Consider the following 19,123-nt stretch of genomic DNA (forward strand, 5'->3'; position numbering starts at 1 on the left):
ATAAAAGTTGTCTTACAACTTTGACATTAATAGAGAGAAAGCAGAGGCAACTATAAATCAGAGCGAAGAGACAAGTAGATTTTTGATCCACTGAAGTCATGACAAACAGGACACGAATGGATCTACTTTATTTATACAGTAAACTATATAAAGAGCCTAAGAGACCTTAAAGCTGTTTCAATACACAAACTCCAAATTTCAACAGGACTTTGTTCAGCTTTACAAAGATTAATGACTGTTTTTTTAAATTTATTTTTTATTACTTCGTGAACTACCACTTAATTTCACAGTGGGGGAAATTTATTAGTGTACCTAGGTAATAAACTTAAATATCTGTTGCTCTAAACGTACAACCCCTTCTATGTGGTTAAGGAATCCACACTTCATTATTCTTACCTATATAGGAGAATTATAAACTTGAAAACGAGATATGGTAAGAACTTACCTTTGTTATCTCTGTTTCTACGAAGTCCATAGGGTCCACAGGGTTGACCTTGGGGTATAGGTTGGGAACCAAATCCGGGCACCACGCAGTTAAAGCTTTTAGCTCCCAGGATGCACTTGGGTCCACTCTCCCTATAACCCCGCCCCCCAGCCAGAGGCACCTCAGTTTGTAAGTAGCCAAAGGCCGGAGGAGGAGAGAAAAAGAGAGAGAAAACTGGAACACTCTAGAATCATACTCACAGAAAAGGAGACGGGAAACCAGTGACCAGTAACACAGCCCATATGAAGCCAGGTGCGTCAGGGCGGGCGCCCTGTGGACCCTATGGACTTCGTAGAAACAGATAAAGGTAAGTTCTTACCATATCTCTTGTTTTCTACTTCAGGGTCCATAGGGGGTCCACAGGGTTGACCTTGGGGATGTCCCAAAGCAGTTCAACCAAGGGTGGGGACGCTCCTGTGCGGAGAGGAGAATCCGTCGCCAAAAAGGAAGCATCCTGAGAGGCAAAGGAAACCAATGCCTAGAACCTTAAAAAGGTGTGGACAGAAGACCACGTGGCCACCTAGTAAGGCAAAACAGCCGAGGCGCCACAGCGAGCCGCCCACAAGGGTTACATGGGCTGAGAAAAAAACAAGCATCAACAACAGAAAGGCCTACCCCTGGGTAAGCCCCTGAGGAAGACATACGAGGCCATCCAGCCAACATTTAGTTATAGGCCGGCCATCCTTTCCTGTGAAAACTAGAAATCTCAGACCACCAATAAGGAGTCCGATTTCCGTAAGGAGCTTGAACGGATCACATAAATCCAAAGAGGCCGGACCACAGTCAATGAGGCCACACCAGCCGAGAGGACTGGGGGCTGAATGGCTGTACCATAAGTTCCAGAATAATATGGAACCTAAAAACCACATTAAGAAGAAACAGGGCGAGAGCAACTCACACCCTGACATGATGCCCTCCAGAAGAGGGAGCCACATGAGAACGCTCCCAAGTCAGACACTCTCCTGGTTAATATAAACACCCTGAGAGAAAGAGAGAGAGCCTAAGCAATAGACCATGTAATGGCTATCACAACCAGCGGTTCCATCGACTGTCCCCGGAGGGAACGAAGAACCACTACTAACTCCCAAGGAGTCCCTAGGGAGGACAAATGGAGGCATAAGCCAGAAAACACACCAAAGGATGAACTGGATACCAGAGTGGAGCAATTCCATATCTTAACCATACCGACAGTGTAGAGATCCGCACTGTCAGGAAGGCCAGGCCGAGGGTGAAACCCAAGCCAGCCGGCAGGAATGCCAGAATATCTGGAAATCCTGGACACCGGAGGATCATATCGACAGGTACGATACCGTAAGAATTACGTATGCCACAGTCTGTGGCAGATCCCAGCAAAGTCTGGCCTGTCTGCTCTAAACATCTCAATGAAGACAGAACCAGGGAAGCCCTAGGACCACAGCAGGGGCGCAGTCATAGACAAACGATCCAGGTCCAGGGAAAAACAAGGACCCTGAGACAACAGGTCCAGATAGTGAAGCAGTAGGAACGGAGCATCGATGAGGAGACTCCGAAAATCCTAGTACCAGTGACGTCTGGGATGAACTGGAGCCCCCAGAAGGAAAGCCCCTCCGTCTCGAATTAAACTTCCGAAGACCTCGAGGAAGAAGGGAGACCAGAGGACACAGGTACACAAAGTGGAAGGACCACTTCACTGACAGTCACTGAAGGTAGCTTCAGTACTCCTAGAGCTGGACTGTAACACCGGTAGTGTGTGATAGAGTCAGAAGGCCATGAGGACCAATCACCTCAGGGAGGCCCCCTCTGATCACCAGGAGTTGAAACCTCTCTTGGAGAAGAGACTAGTCCCCGGGATGCACGTCGTGATGGCTGAGGAAGCCTGCTTCCCAATGGAGAGCTCCCGGAATGAACACTGCAGAGTTGGCCAGGAGAAGACCCTTGGACTATGTCAGAATGTATGACATTCCTGTCATTGCCACCCAACTACCAGTGTTGCCTAGATGGAAGCCACTGTTGTGACACTGTTGGACTGAACCTATGCAGGTTTACCGTGACATAAGGGTTAGGCCAGAGTGAAGGCCCAAGACAGCCGAAAGTTCCAGCAAGTGGCAGGGCGCAAGCGACAGACGTCCAGCTACCCCGAAATGAATGCGGACCAGACACTGTCTGCAGCAAAGAATACCCTGGACGAGATGGCCATAGCCACTTGGACAGAGACCGACTCGCCTCCGGAGAGAGCATCATCGTCCGAACAGCGATCCGATGGAAAAAACTCGATCCATCTGGAGAAGAGTCAATTATGGCCAGGCCTGGAATGGAACTGATCACATTCCCCCCTCCCAAAAGGTAGACACTCTGGGAGACCGCGCATCACCAAGAGTAATGACATATGTCGACCGCGTAGACATACGCACACTCCAAGTTGAAGAGCGGAGAGCTTGTCTTACGCCAGAAAAATTCCCAGATTCCTGAGAATCCAGCAGTGCTCCCAGATGAAGAAAACCCTGTGAGGGATGCAGGGAGGACTTTTCCTCCGGTGACTAATTATCTGTGCCGAGAAAAAGCCACGGTTATCCTGACCCGGCGGTAAAGTACCTCGGTGATCCTGCTAAAAGCAGGAGGACATCCAGAGAAAGGAGCATTCGGATACACTGAACAGGTGAACCATCAGAAAATCCGTAAAGCTGGTAAACCCCGGTGGAGTTAAGGACAGTCCCAAAAGGCAGAGCCCGAAACTTGCAAGTTTTGCTGTGGCACAGCAAACCTGAACCCCTGCTGATGAGAGGGCTCTGTATGTACCCGTAGGTACGTATCCTGAATATTCAGATATACCATAAAGTCCCCAGGCTCCAAACGTCGGATGATGGAGCAAGGAGGATTCCACCTGAGTCCAGGCACCCTTGGAATCTGATTCAGGGATTTGAGACAGAGTATAGGCAAATGAAGGACCAGTCAGTCACTGCCCCAGAAAGGAAAAAAAGAACAACCAGTCCCTCGCTGAGATAGTGAGGCTGGCCGAAATAGCTCTGCTTACCGCAAAGGCTGTATAGCTTTCTGGGTTTGTAAGGCCCTGATCGGAAGAAGGGCCCGTGTAACAACACCTGTGAGGAGGCCGCCTGAGCAATGAGAGGCCGTTGAGAATCAGTATCTCACTCTGGAATCCCCCAGATGTAGACCTGCCCCGTCAGGCTGAAGGCTTATCCTCCGGCGTAGAAGCAGGGCCGTCCAGAAGTCCAGGACAGCTCGGTACTAGATATGGTGGCCCCCGTGGAGGCCAACAGCCTAGGAAAAAAACAGGCCTTTAGGCTGACCCTGAGGACAAAAAGACTTAACAGAGTTAGTCCGAATGTAGTGGGAGTAGCTAAAGACGGCATCTCTCCATTAGTGATCCTGCCAATGATGCAACAATCTTGTCAAGGCTGGACCAAACAAGATCTTCCCCATGGTAGGAGACTGCACCTCTACTTTCCCATAACGCAGCCATAGGGTATTGCGGCGGATACAGACGCAGCCGAAAACCTGAAAGTTAGAAGACCGGCATCCAATGTAGGTAATCCCACATATGACAACTGCATATTTTATGTGAGCGGCAAAAGACATTTGAATCCCAGACGTGTTGAAGGGGAAAAACGTTACAAATGCATCAGCCCAGTATGCAACAGTATTAACCAACCATGCGATGGCCATGGTAGGACGGGCAACAGGCCCTGAAAACGAGTACATTGATTTCAGGTAAAGTTACCACCTACGGATCCGTAAAATCCGTCCAGGCCGGGATGGGAGGCATATTAATGCCTGTAACCCGACTATTAACATACAAATCCACCCCAGAAGGAGATTTCTATTACTTGTGAGGACCCTCAGGGAATGGGAAACAGGAGGCCTTTGTGACCCCTCGTATCTGGCGACAGCCAGACTCCCGCCATGAGATCCACCCGCTGGGCAGAAACGAGGAATGTATGATACAGGTGCAGGATCGACATTCTGTATATCCAGAATGAACCTGGCCACCAGCCCCAAAGCAGAGATAATAATACTTGAAATCGGCTCCCCCCATGTGAGGGGGAAAGAGCTGAATACACCCTCCAGTTCACGGCAGAGCCACTGGGAAGTAACCACAGGTCGTATATCACGCCAATTAGTATTTCGTAGAAAACGACATCCACCAGGGTGGCCGTTGTGGTAATCCCTGCAAGGGGAATGACAGACCGATGCGGTACCGGAGGTAATTCATGTACTGTGAAAAACCCTGGTAGGGAGCGATAGTCTGTGACACGGGTAAAGTGCAAGAAATTGCGAGATACCCAGAGTTGAAAAGGGCAGTATGGTGAAGTAACCTCAAGCGAGTTACGACAATGGGGCCCGCCCGGCGATCCTCAAAGGAGAGGATCCTGAGAAATAAACCGCCCAAAGGGGTCGTGCAAGGGGCCCGGCACCAGATGGCGCCGCATACAAAACCTTTGAGTCAAATCCTCCGCACTAATACCTGCAGCACATGGCTTGCAGGATAGCAATAATGGGTGCAGTATCGTGCGCAAGCTCCTGGTCAGATATATTTGACTAACCTGACGGAAATATTAAGCAGCGCCATACCGGTCCTGACTGACGCTAAGATTAGCTGCAGGGACCTATTATCAGCGTATGCAACACACAGTTCCATCTAAAATATGGCAACGTGCAGCACGCAACAGTATGTGACAAACCTCACAAATATTAACAAGTGTATATATATATGTGAGGTATCAGAACCACCCTAGGTACACCTGTATTAGGGCAGATAAAGAAAAGGGATAGATATACACTGACAGGTGAGAAAAGCAGACAGTCAGCACTAGCATAAGTCACATACAATGCAGACATATATACTGTACATATATAAGCATGACATATAATATACTGCACAATGTCGCTACATTCAACTGCCCAGATTCAGTGTCTGAGAAGGCTATAGCGCTGTGTACACTCACCCAAAATGGCCAGGTACGCAGGGGGACTGGGCTCACTGTCATCCTAGGAGTTCTGCAGCACCACCGAGAGATAATGGCCGCTGGAGACCTCAGAAGAAGCGTGGCCCGCGGAGGAAGCAGCTCAGCGACGCCAGACTGCGTGTTGAAAGGCGCGCTGAGGGGAGGAGCCGCTAGACAGGGAAGGCTTCCTCCCCTGGCTAAAAATTAACCCCCCGGGATGCCGGCTGCCGCTATAATCCCTGGTGGGCTAGTGGACACACGGGGTATGCCTCCATGGAGGGGGAGCCCGCTGCCACCGCTAGCGCCTCCGGTCTGTCCCCAGAGACCAGAGGCATAAGGCTGCATACACGTGGATCACCGCAAGCGGTGACCACGCGACTTACCTGTCCCCGTCGATCCGGCAGCAGCCTAGGGATTCCTCCAGAGTCCAGCTAGTACAGACTCTGGGGTCCCGCTGCGATCCCCAGATCTGTACTGGTGTCGCAGCGCCGGCAGGGTGTAGGAGCGGCAGCTTAGACGTCCATTGGACAGTCTGACGCTGCCACTCTGAAGAGTAGTAAAAAAATAATAAAACTCTTTTTTAAAACAAATTTTAAGCTTAGGGGCTGCTAATCAGCTCCCCACTGCACTAACTGTGGCTGGGCACCAACTTAAACTGAGGTGCCTCTGGCTGGGGGGCGGGGTTATAGGGAGAGTGGACCCAAGTGCATCCTGGGAGCTAAAAGCTTTAACTGCGTGGTGCCCGGATTTGGTTCCCAATCTATACCCCAAGGTCAACCCTGTGGACCCCCTATGGACCCTGAAGTAGAAAGCTGCAGTAATTAACACCTGATATTAAGAGCTGTTTGTACTGCTTTATTATTATTACTAGTTATTTATATAGCACACACACACACATTCCGCAGCACTTTACAGCTATTTTATAGTATTAGCTAGTATTTTATTTAGAACTATGGGGAAATGTATCAAATCTGGGAGAGGGAGAGAGAAGTTGACCATAATAACCAATCATCTTCTAACTGTCATTTTACAGACTGTGCTAGAAAAATGACAGAAGCTGACTGATTGCATGTGCATCTTATCACTTCATCTCTCCAAGACTTGATAAATCTCCCCCTCTGTACAATTTTAGGATGAAGAGGAGGTGCCATATAACGTGATGTCTAGGGCTTGTTGTATTTCACACTCATAAGGCAATACATTATCTGATGTTCCTTTGTAAGGGGTCCTTCTGGAAGAATTATGATACCTGCCCTGTAAAGTAAAAGCCTATTAGCAGCTTTGTCACCAGGCCGTGTATCACACAATTTGCGAATTGTAAGATGCCAGTAAGGAGTTGGGAAAAGCTGGAGTCTTTTTACCATTGATGGTAAATTGTACTGATAATACATTCAGAATTTTGCCATTTTATATTGTTTTGCAGGTCTTTTGAATCTTCGGCAGATAGTTCTGGCCAAAATAGACCAAGTAATACACACACAGAAAGACTTAGATCCTGTTGATGAATATAGAAAACTGTGTAAAGAGATTCTTGGAGTCCCTGCAACACCTGGTAAGAGGATTAAAGCAGCTTTGTCCTTTCACCATTATCTATTTGTTGGATATGATTAAGCTTTTTAAAGTCATTTAAATATTTCTAATCTCCGTTTTACTTGGAATGATAGTCATGTTGTAGTATTATATTAGTATAGGCAGCCTAAGTATGTTTGTAGTTCTAAAATGGGTATATAGTTTCCCTCCCTGAGCACTGAAGGGGGTGTGACCTATGCCCCCCTCATTATGCACAGAGCGCTCACTTAGGGCATAGTTGTGACATTGCAGAATGCACTCCCCCACTACTGAACTCAATGGCCCCTTAAGAGGCACAGGTAATTTGTTTGGTGTTTACAGGTAATTTGTGTCCTCTCCACCAATTCTCTCACTCGTTACTTGCGTGTGTGTATAATATCATATGAAACAAATAATAAATGTGTCCACATTCAGTTATACCCATATTATACATGGTACCAACTGTGCTGCAATATTAATGCCTCGTATGTATCACGGTTTACAACTGTTTTGTTCCAGGGACAAATATGCCTGCGACTTTTGGACATCTTGCTGGAGGATATGATGCTCAGTATTATGGATATTTGTGGAGTGAGGTATATTCAATGGACATGTTTTACACCCGCTTCAAACAGGAAGGAGTCATGAACCATAAGGTAAGAGCAGTATTCTGAATGCAAAACAGTTTTTTTTTTTTTTTTCCCAACTATATTTAAATGTCCATATGACATTTCACCAGTGCAATTGTAACAAATGTTTTAAACACAATATAATTATACTGTAGATGTTGATGATTGCTCAGTGAATAGCTGCAGATATTTTAAATGGTAACATTAGTTACACTGCCCAACATTGTTTCTGTAACCTTGAATGTTTAGTCATGTTTATTTTGCATGTTTAGGCAGCTTAAGGGTTCTTATGGAGCTATCGAGATATGGTATTATTTACTTATATAGTACCAGTCATAGTATTCCAAAATCCAATTAACCTACCAGTATATTTATGGAGTATGGGAGGAAACCAGGGTGCTCAGAGGAAATGCAAACACAGAGAGCACATACAAACTCCAGATAGGACCTGGTCGGAATCAAACCCATGACCCTACCACTGTGAGGCATCATTGCTAACCATTATGCCATGGGTCTACAGGGTAAAATAGCCAACACCGTCAAAAGTGGACATTTAGCATGTCGACACTAAAATGTCAGTTTCTTTTTTTTTTTTTTTTTTTTTTTTGCTATTGTAGCCTAACTATAATAATAATGAAAAAAGTGACATTTCAAATGTTGACCTTTGGAATGTGTCGACCATTTAACCCTATCAACCTAAATACATGTCTACAGAATGATGGTTCACCTAATTACAATGTCAACCTTTTTTTATTGTCGACATTCAGAATGTATCGACCAGTATCCAGTGCTGCCTATAAACTGTTTTCACAATATTTGCAGTTGTAACCAGACTTTAAAGCTGCTTTACTTGAGGCTCAGTAACTTTTTTTTTTTTTTTATTCTTTGTTATGTAATACATCATTTATGTTCAATCTGATAATTGGATTGTGATAAATGGACTTTAGTAAACGTAGCTAACAATGCTTGCTGCTTATTATATGGTTTGTCCAGATATATTATCCATTTTTTTCTTAATCCCCTTTAGGTGGGTATAGACTACAGAAATTGTATCCTGAAGCCTGGGGGATCTCTGGACGCCAGTGACATGTTGCGTAACTTCCTGGGTCGTGACCCAAAACAGGAAGCATTCCTTCAGAGCAAAGGACTCACCAACCTGGCCTGCTCTGTGCCTTCAGCTTGTTAATAAGCTGGAACATTGTTTATCCCCCAAACCGAACTAGAAGCTAACCTAGATTGTTCTGGGGACATGAAACTGTCATTTGTAAAAGGTTTCATGAACAACAAAACCTCAAAGTTGCTGTACATGATTTATTCTCTCATCTGTATTTTAAGGATTAAAATGAAATTTGATAATTTTAGGGTCAATCAAGTGTATGAAAAATACTAAAAAATGTAGATATCCGCAGACCCTTCATGTAATAACAGTTATCACTGGGGTTGTCTGGAACTACACCTAGTTTATTTTAATTTCCCATAACTGAAAGAATGTAATAGAACAAGCTCTATTCCTATGCGAATAAAATATCCAGTGCAAAATATACTGCCTTTTCTTTGTTTTTTTATGAAACTTGTAAGTTGTTGATAGTAACAATATTGCGCTTTATACTGTTATACTGTACATATATTTTGTATTTAAGTGGGGCAAAAAGTCTAGCACTTAGGATCTCCCAAACTGGAGAGTAATGTTCTTGTCACCAGTGGAGAGCTTAGTTATAGATACTATGGAGAATGCAATCGGCAGAGCAACAACTAGACACTTTGGTGCCCTGTGCCATAAAGAGCATCGACGCCTCCCCCAATTTTTTAATGCGCAACATTAGGTGGCATGTTGCCAAACCAAAAAAGGGGTGGGGATGGGGGGTATTTAAATAGTCTGGAGTTGATGGTTCTATGACCTTGGGCAATAAATGGGACATAGTATTCTAATATATGGGTGAGATGGGGCCAGTGACAGAGCTGTTCCCAGGAATACAGACTGTGCCCTGCAGACTGAAAGGAGAGGGAGGGATGAGGGATTATGGCACAGGCTTCAGGGGAGGTTCTAGTGCCTGCTTCCTTTTTACAAGCAGGGTAAGGGTGAAGCCAGCACTACTTCAGGTATTACCAAGTACACTACACTAATACACACTACACAACACGCATTCACAAAAGCACACACAGCACTCCCCTACCCCAGCCACCACCCAGGAGGGAGTACACCCGGTCGGGTCACCAGCACAGCCACTAGGAAACATTTATTTCACACCCCTCCCTCTCTGCGCAAAGCGCCAGTACAGCTCCGGTAGCGGGGAATGAGGGCACACTCTCCTCCACCTCCAAGCCCCAGCACATGGCTCTCGGACAGCAGTGTCCGGATGAGAGCGCTGAGGATGGAGCGGCGGCCGCTGCCATGGCAGCTGGAGGCGGAGCTCTTTTCTTGGCTTGACTTGTGTGAAGTGAAGGAGGAGGGAGCAGACGGGGTAAGGTAAAGGGCCGCATGAATACTGCCTCTGCCCCAGCAGCACACAGTGACCAGGCACAGGGAGAAAGGCGGCTGCACATTCTCCACAGAGAGGAGACTGAGGAGGCACTGTGGGAAGAGATCTCATGACGTCTCTTCCCACACACAGGGCAGGACCCGAGAGGCAGAGTTCCGTAGTGAAGAAGGAGCTGTCTGGGCGCACCGCTGCGTAACATACATCACAGAAGGTGCCTGGCAAATACAGATTGCAGTGGAAAGTAATAGTATATAGAAAATGCCCTACACATAAGATACCTTGAATGGCTATTTGGAACTATTTTTCAGTTTAGTGACACTGATAATGTTACTCTTCTTTCGTCTTCAGGGTCCATAGGCTCCACAGGGAGACATTGGGGAGTAGGTGATGGGAACCAATCCAGGCACCATGCAGTTAAAGCTTTTCAGCTCCCAGGATGCATTGGGTCCACTCTTCCTATACCCTGAGCCAGAGGCACCTTAGTTTCGTTGGTGCCTGGCCAGAGTCTGGTCACCATTTTGCAGGGGGGCTGGTCATCGTTTTACAAAGAAAAGAGCATGCAGCAGCAGACTGTCCGTGGGATGTCTGTGCTGCCGCAACGCCAGTACTGATCTGGGGATCTCGGTGGGTGTTCCAGGGGGGGGGGGGGGGGTCAACGCTAGCCGGGGCCCAGACTGCACCCGGTCATCAGGTGACAGGTAAGGCGGGTCGCCACCCGCGTGTAATGGCAGTCGATACCTCTGGTTTCAGGGGACAGACTGGTGCTGGAAACCAGTGTCCAAGGGGTTAATGACGCTGCACAACAATGAAAATGTTTCCAATGTGAAAATAGTTACTTCTAATTGATTTCAGCATGCAAAGAATGAATGACGTTTAAAACTGTTAGCTCTGAGTTCCGTGATATAGCCCATATATGACGATGTAGGGGTATTCCTAGTGAAGTGGGCAGAATGGAGAGAATTTTACCAGCAATCTGTGTTCCGCGCAGAGGGGGCGGGGCCTAATGACCCAATTAAATGAATGTTATTTGTCCCCTCCCCTTTTCAAATATATTCAATTCACGGGATTACCCACACAAGATAACTGTGGTGCACTGAGTGACAAGCATAGTGAGCGATTCCACCAAGACATTTCAGCAATGGAACAGAGATATCAGGGTAGGGGAATCACTACTGTTGGACAGTGACAAGAGATGCCTCAGAAGAGGACTACAAGCGACAAGCAAAGAGAAAGCACCCCCATGAATAGGCCACTATATTAGATAGTACTTTTGTATGCTGTATGTTTGTTTCGTTTTGTGTTCTTATTTGTGATTGATTGAAAATAAATAAGTTGTTTTAATTCAATCAAGAAAATAGATTATTTTAAAATAGCTTTTCACTATGACTAATGTACATACAGTATAGTGCAAGTAGTATAGCTCAAAAAATAGAGCTAGTAAAAACATTCTGAAATCATTTGCTTTTTTTACCTCTAATTAGTAATGTATGACTATTTTTAGAAAGGAAACAAATTAAAAGAATTTATTTGTTGTACAGTGTAACCGGCCAGGGGAGACAGCTTCCCTATTTAAGCGGCTCCTCCCCTCAGCTCAGCGCGCCTTTCCACTGCGGTCTGGCTTCAGTGAGCTGTACTAGTCCTCCGGACACTACCCCTCTAAAGTCTTTGGCGGCCATTTTCTAAATTACAGTTCTCCCAGGACAGCGCGTGGTCCGGTCCCCCTGCATCCCTCTAAACCAGGGTCAGAGTATGTAGCGCCATTTCCTACCAGACACCGCGTCTGTGTAGCTGAGTATAGTGCCACTTTGCAGCGTCTTTCCTGCATTGTATGTGACTTGTGCTAGCACTGTCAGCTTATGGCTATTACCATTCTCTCATTTTGCTCCAATACAGGTGTTGTTAGAGTAGCTCATACCGGATTTTTTATATATCACACACACACACACACTGTATATAAATCAATATTTCTGAAGTCTGACACATACTGTTATGTATGCTGCAGGAACCAGTTGCCAATATATGGCACAGTGCAGCACACAAGACAGGACCAGTAGATTGCTTCCTTTTAGTATCTATACATACTTGTGGTTCCTTTGTACAGTGCGCTATTGTGAGTCATTTACCCTGCAGATATGTCTGCCAAGGGTAATGAATTCATTCCTGTACTTATACTGCAATCTTCGCAGATTATGTTCTGCAGTGAGGAGGATGTGGTTCGGGATGGGTTATGTATGAGGTGTTATAACCTGCCATGTGCCTCGAACCCCCGACATCAGTACAGGAGCCCCCTTGGGCGGTTTCTTTTCAGATGCTGGCCTCCATTGTGGACATCCTGGCTGTTCCTCCTATGGGGGGTACCACAGCAGCCCGTCCTTCACTCACAGGGACTACCACTGATTATGCAGACCCCTCCTGTACCACAGCAGGCGGTCATTCCCACAGTGTGATTACTACAGGGTGGACTTCCACCATGGGTAGATGTTTTCTCTACCTCAGTACAGAGTCATTACGGCCATTTAGACCATGTTGCAGAGTGAGAAGCCCATTAAGCCAGCTAAGGATCCTGTGTTGTCACCTCAATCCACACAGCTGTCCGAAGCCAAGATGTCTTCTGATGACTGAGAGGTGGCTGATGCCTCTAACCCTGACTCCCCTCTGCAAGAGGCGGAGCCTAAGTCAACGATTACTATTCCTGCCATGGTGCGTGCGGTCAGATCCGGATTGGTTATAGAGGATGATGAACCAGCCCCTAAATCCAAACACCACCTGTTTAAACAGATAAAGGTGTCTTCGGCAGTATTCCCTCCATCAGATTAGCTGGTGGCTTACATGGCTGAAGCCTGGTAAGAGGTATCAACCTCAGAAACGATTGACCTCATTGCCTGAGGCTCATTGTAAGAAGTGGGATTCACTACCTGCAGTGGATTCACACGTTACACGGTTAATTAAAAGTGCAACGTTACCTATGCCTTCCATTTCTTCCTTAAAGGATCCTACGTATAGGAAGTTGGAAACTTGTCTAAAGTCTATATACTGTACTTGCTTTTTCGAGGAGCTGTTGCCTGGCCGTCCATGGCTATCTGCTGGGTAGCTAAGGCTATAGAGAGTTGGGCTGAAACACTCGAGGACTCCTTGGAAGTTCCAGAGAATCAGGTGTCACTGGTCGATCAGATTAGGGATGTGGCTGCATAGATCGGTGAGGCCGCTCTGGAAGCTAATCTACTGACATCTAGGGTCTCAGCTGCAGCTGTGTCTGCTCGCCGTTCCCTGTGGCTACACTATTGGAGTGCAGATGCCGATTCTAAGAAAGGCCTGGAGGCCTTACCCTATAATAGGGAGATTTTGTTTGGTCCAGATCTTGACAAGATTGTTGACACGTTGGCCAAATCTGCCTTTCTGCCCTCAGCATCTGCTCCTGCAAAGTCTCAAAGCTCCTCATTTCGTACCCAAGGAAAATCCAAAGGGCAGTCCGCTGCCAAGCCTAAGAAACAGGCCGCACAAGCCCGGCCGCCAAATCGGAAGTAAACCCGCAGCCTGATGGGACGGGCCTCCCTCTGGGGGACCCCAGAGTGGGAGGTTGACTTCTTCAGTTTGCCCAATGCTGGTGTCCAACCACCTAGGATGTTGGGTTAAGAGAAGTGGTCTCTCAGGGGTACGCCCTCTCATTCCTTCGAAGGCCTCCCCACCAATTTTTCTGCACAGGCCCTTCTTCCGACAAGACCAATGCCTTGCCGATCCAGAAAGCCATACAGTCCTTGCTGCAGGTAGGGGTAATTGTACCAGTTCCGTTATCTCAACAAGGGACTAGATATTATTCTACTCTATTTCTGGTTCAGAAACCGAATGGGTCTCATCGGCCTATCCTCAACCTCAAATCTCTGAACAAGTTCCTCAGAGTGCCCAGGTTCAGGATGGAAACCTTACGAACCATCATACTGGCTATGGAACCTGGGGATTACATGGTATCACTGGACATTCAGGATGCATACCTACATGTTCCTATAACGCTTTCTCACCAGCGTTATCTATGGTTTGCTATACTGCAACAACACTTCCAGTTTCAGGCGCTGCCCTTTAGCCTATCCACGGCTCAAAGGGTATTTACCAAAATTATGGCCATCATGGCAGCCTACCTGCGAAGTCAGGGTATCCGGCTCCTTCCATATCTGGACAACCTCCTCTTGTTGGAGAGATCTCCAGAAGTACTTCACTACAACCTGCAACTGACAGTTGCTTGTCTACAAGCACACGGGTGGTTTATCAGTTGGAAAAAGTCCTCCCTAATCCCTCACATAGGATGGTTCATTTGGGAGCCCTTCTGGATTCTCACCAGTAGAAAACTACAGAAAATATTTCCATGCTGCAGCTGTGTGTACGCAGATGTCTCCGCAGTCCCCGGGTGCCAGTCCACTCGGCGATGCAGGTTCTGGGATCCATGGTGTCCACATTCGACATGGTGGAATATGCTCAGTTCCATTCCAGGCCCCTGCAAGGGCAGATCTTCTCCAGGTGGAACGGATTACCCCACCGGATCAGAGCTCAGATGATAGTACTCTCTACAGAGGTGCTTCTGTCCCTCTCTTGGTGGCTACAAACCTCTCATCTAACCAAGGGTTGCCCCTTTTGGATCCCGGACCGGATACTCCTAACAACGGCGCCAGTCTCCGGCGATGGGGCGCAGTGACCTGTCCACACTCCTTTCAGGGCTGGTGGACAACCGTAGAGGCATCCCTGCCCATCAACATATTGGAACTACGGGCACAGGGCCCTCATGATGGCAAGGCACATTCTTCATGGAAAGCCCATGCAGGTTCAGTCCGACAACGCCACAACAGTGGCTTACATCAACCATCAAGGAGGCACTCGAAGTCGGGCAGCAATGTTAGAAGTGTCATGCATTCTGACGTGGGCAGAATCTCATATCCCGGCTGTATCGGCAGTATTCATACCAGGAGTTCTCAATTGGGAAGCGGACTTCCTCAGCCGTCACGACGTGCATCCAGGGGAATGGTCTCTTCACCAAGAGGTGTTTCAACTCCTAGTGGACAAATGGGGTCTCTAAGAGGTGGATCTCATGGCCTCCTGCCACAATCACAAGTTACCAGTGTACGGGTCGAGAACAAGAAATGCCGAAGCAAGCCTGGTGGATGCTCTGTCAGTGAAATAGACCTTCCGGTTTACATACCTATTTCCTCCAGTCTCCCTGCTTCCACGGGTGCTTCAAAAGTTCAAGCAAGACTGAGGCACTGTCCTGCTGGTGGCTCCAGCTTGGTCCAGATGTCATTGGTATTCAGATCTTCGGAGTCTCTCCCTTGACACTCCGTTTCTGCTGCCTCAACGTCCGGACCTGCTGTCTCAGGGTCCTTGCCTTTACCGGGACCTGGATCATCTGTCTTTGACGGCGTGGCTCGAGACGTCCCTCCTAAGGTCCAAGGGATTCTCAAGCTTGGTCATCAACACGATGCTTAGAGCCTGTAAACCTGCCTCCGCCAGGATCTACCACAAAGTGTGGCATACATATTTCCAGTGGTGTCGTACAAGAGATTACAATCCTCAGGTGCTTTGAATTTCCGGAATACTGGCTTTCCTTCAAGCTGGATTGGACCTCGGCCTACGCCTGGCCTCGTTGAAAGTGCATGTCTCTGCACTGTCAGTGTGGTTCCAACGTAGAATCACTCCGCTTCCAGATAGCCACACCTTCCTCAAGGGTGTCCTCCGGAGTCAACCTACCTTTGTCCCCCCAGTGGCTCCTTGGGATTTGGCGATAGTTATTCGGACCCTCTATTTGAACCACTAGATTCAGTGGAACTTAAGTGGTTAACAGCTAAGACTCTTTTTCTTCTGGCTATTGCATCTGCCAGAAGGGTGTCAGAATTGCTCTCTTGTTGTCCTCCTTTTCTGATATTTCACCAGGACAGGGCTGTGTTTCGTACTCACCCTGAGTTCCTTCCTAAGGTTTCTAGTTTCCATATTAATCTGGAAATTATAGTACCGGCCTTTCTATCACCAGACCTCTCGGCAGGTGAGGCCTCATTGGATGTGGTCCGCGCCCTCAGGATTTATGTGGATACCAGTTCTCTTCGGAAATAAGACTCCTTGTGTGCTCTATGGATTTCACAAGAAGGGATGGCCAGCCAACAAACAAACATTGGCTAGGTGGCTTCGTTTGACTATATCAGAAGCCTGCCTGGTCAGACTTCTGTTAAGGCTCATTCTACTCTGTCTGTGGGACCCTGGTGGGCAGCTCGCTGTGGCGCCTCAGCTTTGTAAGGTGGCTATGTGGTCTTCTGTCCAGACGTTTCTTAGGTTCTATGCATTTGATACCTTCGCCTCTCAGGATGCTTCTTTTGGGCGCCGGATTCTCCTCTCAGCGCAGGAGCGGGACACCCTTAAGAGGACTGCTTTGGGACATCCCCAAGATCTCACTGTGGAGCCAATGGACCCTGAAGAAGAAAAACAAGAGATATGGTAAGAACTTACCTTTGTTATCTCTATTTCTACGAAGTCCATAGGGTCCACAGGGTGACCTTGGGGTATAGCTGGATCCTCTGGCACCATGGAGTTAAAGCTTTTAGCTGCTCTCAGGATGCACTTGGGTCCATCCTCCCCTATACCCCGCCCCCGAGCCACAGGCACCTCAGTTGGTAAGCAGCCCAGGCCGGAGGAGGAGACGTAACAGAGAGAAGGAAGACTGGAACACACAAGAACCATACTCACAGAAATGGGAGACTGAAAACCGGTGACCAGTCACAGAGCCCATATGAAGCCAGGTGCGTCAGGGCGGGTGCCCTGTGGACCCTATGGACTTCGTAGAAACAGAGATAACAAAAGGTAAGTTCTTACCATATCTCTTGTTTTCTACTTCAGGGTCCATAGGAGTCTACAGGGTGACCTTGGGGATGTCCCAAAGCAGTCCAAGTGCGGGGACGCTCCTGTGCTGATAGGATGCATCCTTTGGGTGCCGGGTTCTCCTGAGAGGCAAAGGTGTCAAATGCAAAGAACCTCAAAAAGGTCTGAATGGAAGACCAGGTGGCCGCCTTACACAGCTGAACAGCAGAGGTGCCACGGCTAGCAGCCCACAGACCGAGTGGAATGAGCCTTAACAGGCTGGAACAGGTAAACCCTCCTGCATATAAGCCTCAATAATAACAGAACGAAGCCAACAGGCTAGAGTCTGTTTGTTGGCAGGCCAACCCCTCTTGTGAAAACCGAAGAGGACAAACAAACAATGAATCAGACTTCCTCACAGAACTAGTCCTGTCCACATAAACCTGGATTGCACGGACAACGTCTAAAGAAGCCTCCCCACCCGAAAGATCAGGCGACTGAAAGGCTGGTACAACAATTTCCTGATTAATGTGGAACCTGGAAACCACCTTAGGCAGGAAATCAAGATGAGTGCGAAGCACCGCTCTGTCCTGATGAAAAACCAGAAAAGGGGAACGACAGGAAAGCGCCCCCAAATCCGAAACCCTCCTGGCAGAAGCAATTGCCAAGAGGAAAACCATCTTAAAAGTTAGCCACTTGAGCTCCACTGACTCCAAGGGCTCAAAAGGAGGACCCTGTAAGGCCCGAAGAACCACCGCCAAATCCCACGGGGCCACAGGTGGCACAAAGGGAGACTGGATTCTTAAAACACCCTGGAAAAAGGTGTGTACGTCCGGCATAGCAGCAATCCTGCGCTGGAACCACACCGACAGAGCAGACACGTGCACCTTCAGTGAGGAAAGACGTAATCCTAAATCCAAACCCGACTGAAGGAAAGCCAGAATACGCGAAACCCGGAACACCTGGGGATCATATCTTCTGGCCTCGCACCACTGAAAGTAAGTGTGCCACACTCTGTGGTAGATCCTCGCGGAAGCAGGCTTGCGCGCCCTCAGCATGGTGGTAATAACGGAGCTAGAAAAGCCCCGAGACCTCAGGACGGCTGTCTCAAGAGCTACGCCGTCAAAGATAGTTGACCCAAATCCGGGTGAAGACAGGGCCCCTGAGACAACTGGTCCAGTCGTTGAGGTAGGAGGTACGGAGCGTCGATGGACACGCTCCGCAGATCTGAGTACCACAGCCTTCTGAGCCACACTGGGGCCACCAGGATCAGTGTGCCTCCGTCCTGCTTGAACTTGCGCAGGACCCGAGGGAGCAGAGATATCGGAGGGAACAAGTAAGCCAGGCGAAACAGCCATTTCACTGACAGCGCGTCTACCAGACTTGCGCCTACGTCCCTTGTCCTTGACCCGTACACGGGCAGCTTGTGATTGTGATGGGACACCATCAGGTCCAGCTCTGGCAGCCCCCACTTGTCCACGAGTAGTTGGAATACCTCTGGATGAAGCGACCATTCCCCGGGATGCACGTCGTAACGGCTGAGGAAGTCCGCCTCCCAATTGAGGACTCCCGGAATGAAGACTTCCGAGAGAGCTGGAAGATAGCGCTCCGCCCAAGCCAGGACGCGGGACAACTCCGACATCGCAGCTCGACTGCGAGTCCCTCCCTGGTGATTGATGTACGCCACCGTGGTGGCGTTGTCAGACTACACCTGAACGGCCCTTCCGTGAAGAGCGGTGCCGGATGACTGCAGGGCTCTGTACACTGCCCGCAGTTCCAGGATGTTGATGGGAAGAATCGCTTCCTCCGCCGACCAATGACCCTGAAGTGACAAGGAGCCTGTCACCGCCCCCCAACCCCAGAGACTGGCATCTGTCGTGAGCAGAACCCATTCCGGGATCCAAAAGGGGCGCCCCTCGAGGAGATGAGCCGTCTGTAGCCACCAGGACAGGGACAGACGCACCTCCGAGGACAACACCAGCATCTGAGAGCGGATCCTGTGTGGCAATCCGTTCCATTCCGAAAGAATCAGCCTCTGCAGGGGCCTGGAATGGAACTGGGCAAACTCCACCATGTCGAATGCCGACACCATGGACCCCAAAACTCTCATCGCTGAGTGCACCGACACTCTGCCACTGCTCAGACAACTGTGAATCCGCAGCATGGCCCCCAAATGAACCATCCGCTGTGATGGGATGAGGGAGGACTTCT

The 19,123-nt window shown here is 48.3% G+C and overlaps 1 protein-coding gene and 1 long non-coding RNA gene across 3 annotated transcripts in view; one reads left to right on the top strand and one right to left on the bottom strand.

The window, feature by feature from the left end:
• THOP1 (thimet oligopeptidase 1) overlaps positions 1–9,145 on the top strand; it is a 35,665-nt gene extending 26,520 nt beyond the window's left edge. For both annotated transcript variants that reach the window (XM_088461298.1, XM_088461299.1), the window contains exons 11-13: positions 6,851–6,979; positions 7,495–7,631; positions 8,632–9,145. In XM_088461298.1, coding sequence (XP_088317424.1) covers positions 6,851–6,979; positions 7,495–7,631; positions 8,632–8,790 — 425 coding nt within the window. In that variant the 3' untranslated portion in view covers positions 8,791–9,145. The remainder of the gene's footprint in view (positions 1–6,850; positions 6,980–7,494; positions 7,632–8,631) is intronic.
• The window catches only part of LOC148454100 (uncharacterized), a 68,428-nt gene that overhangs the window by 22,009 nt on the left and 27,296 nt on the right, over positions 1–19,123 (bottom strand). The window lies entirely within an intron of this gene.

Source organism: Taudactylus pleione, unplaced genomic scaffold (assembly GCF_031769625.1).
Source record: "Taudactylus pleione unplaced genomic scaffold, aTauple2 ptg001032l, whole genome shotgun sequence".
NCBI classification, from domain to species: domain Eukaryota; kingdom Metazoa; phylum Chordata; class Amphibia; order Anura; family Myobatrachidae; genus Taudactylus; species Taudactylus pleione.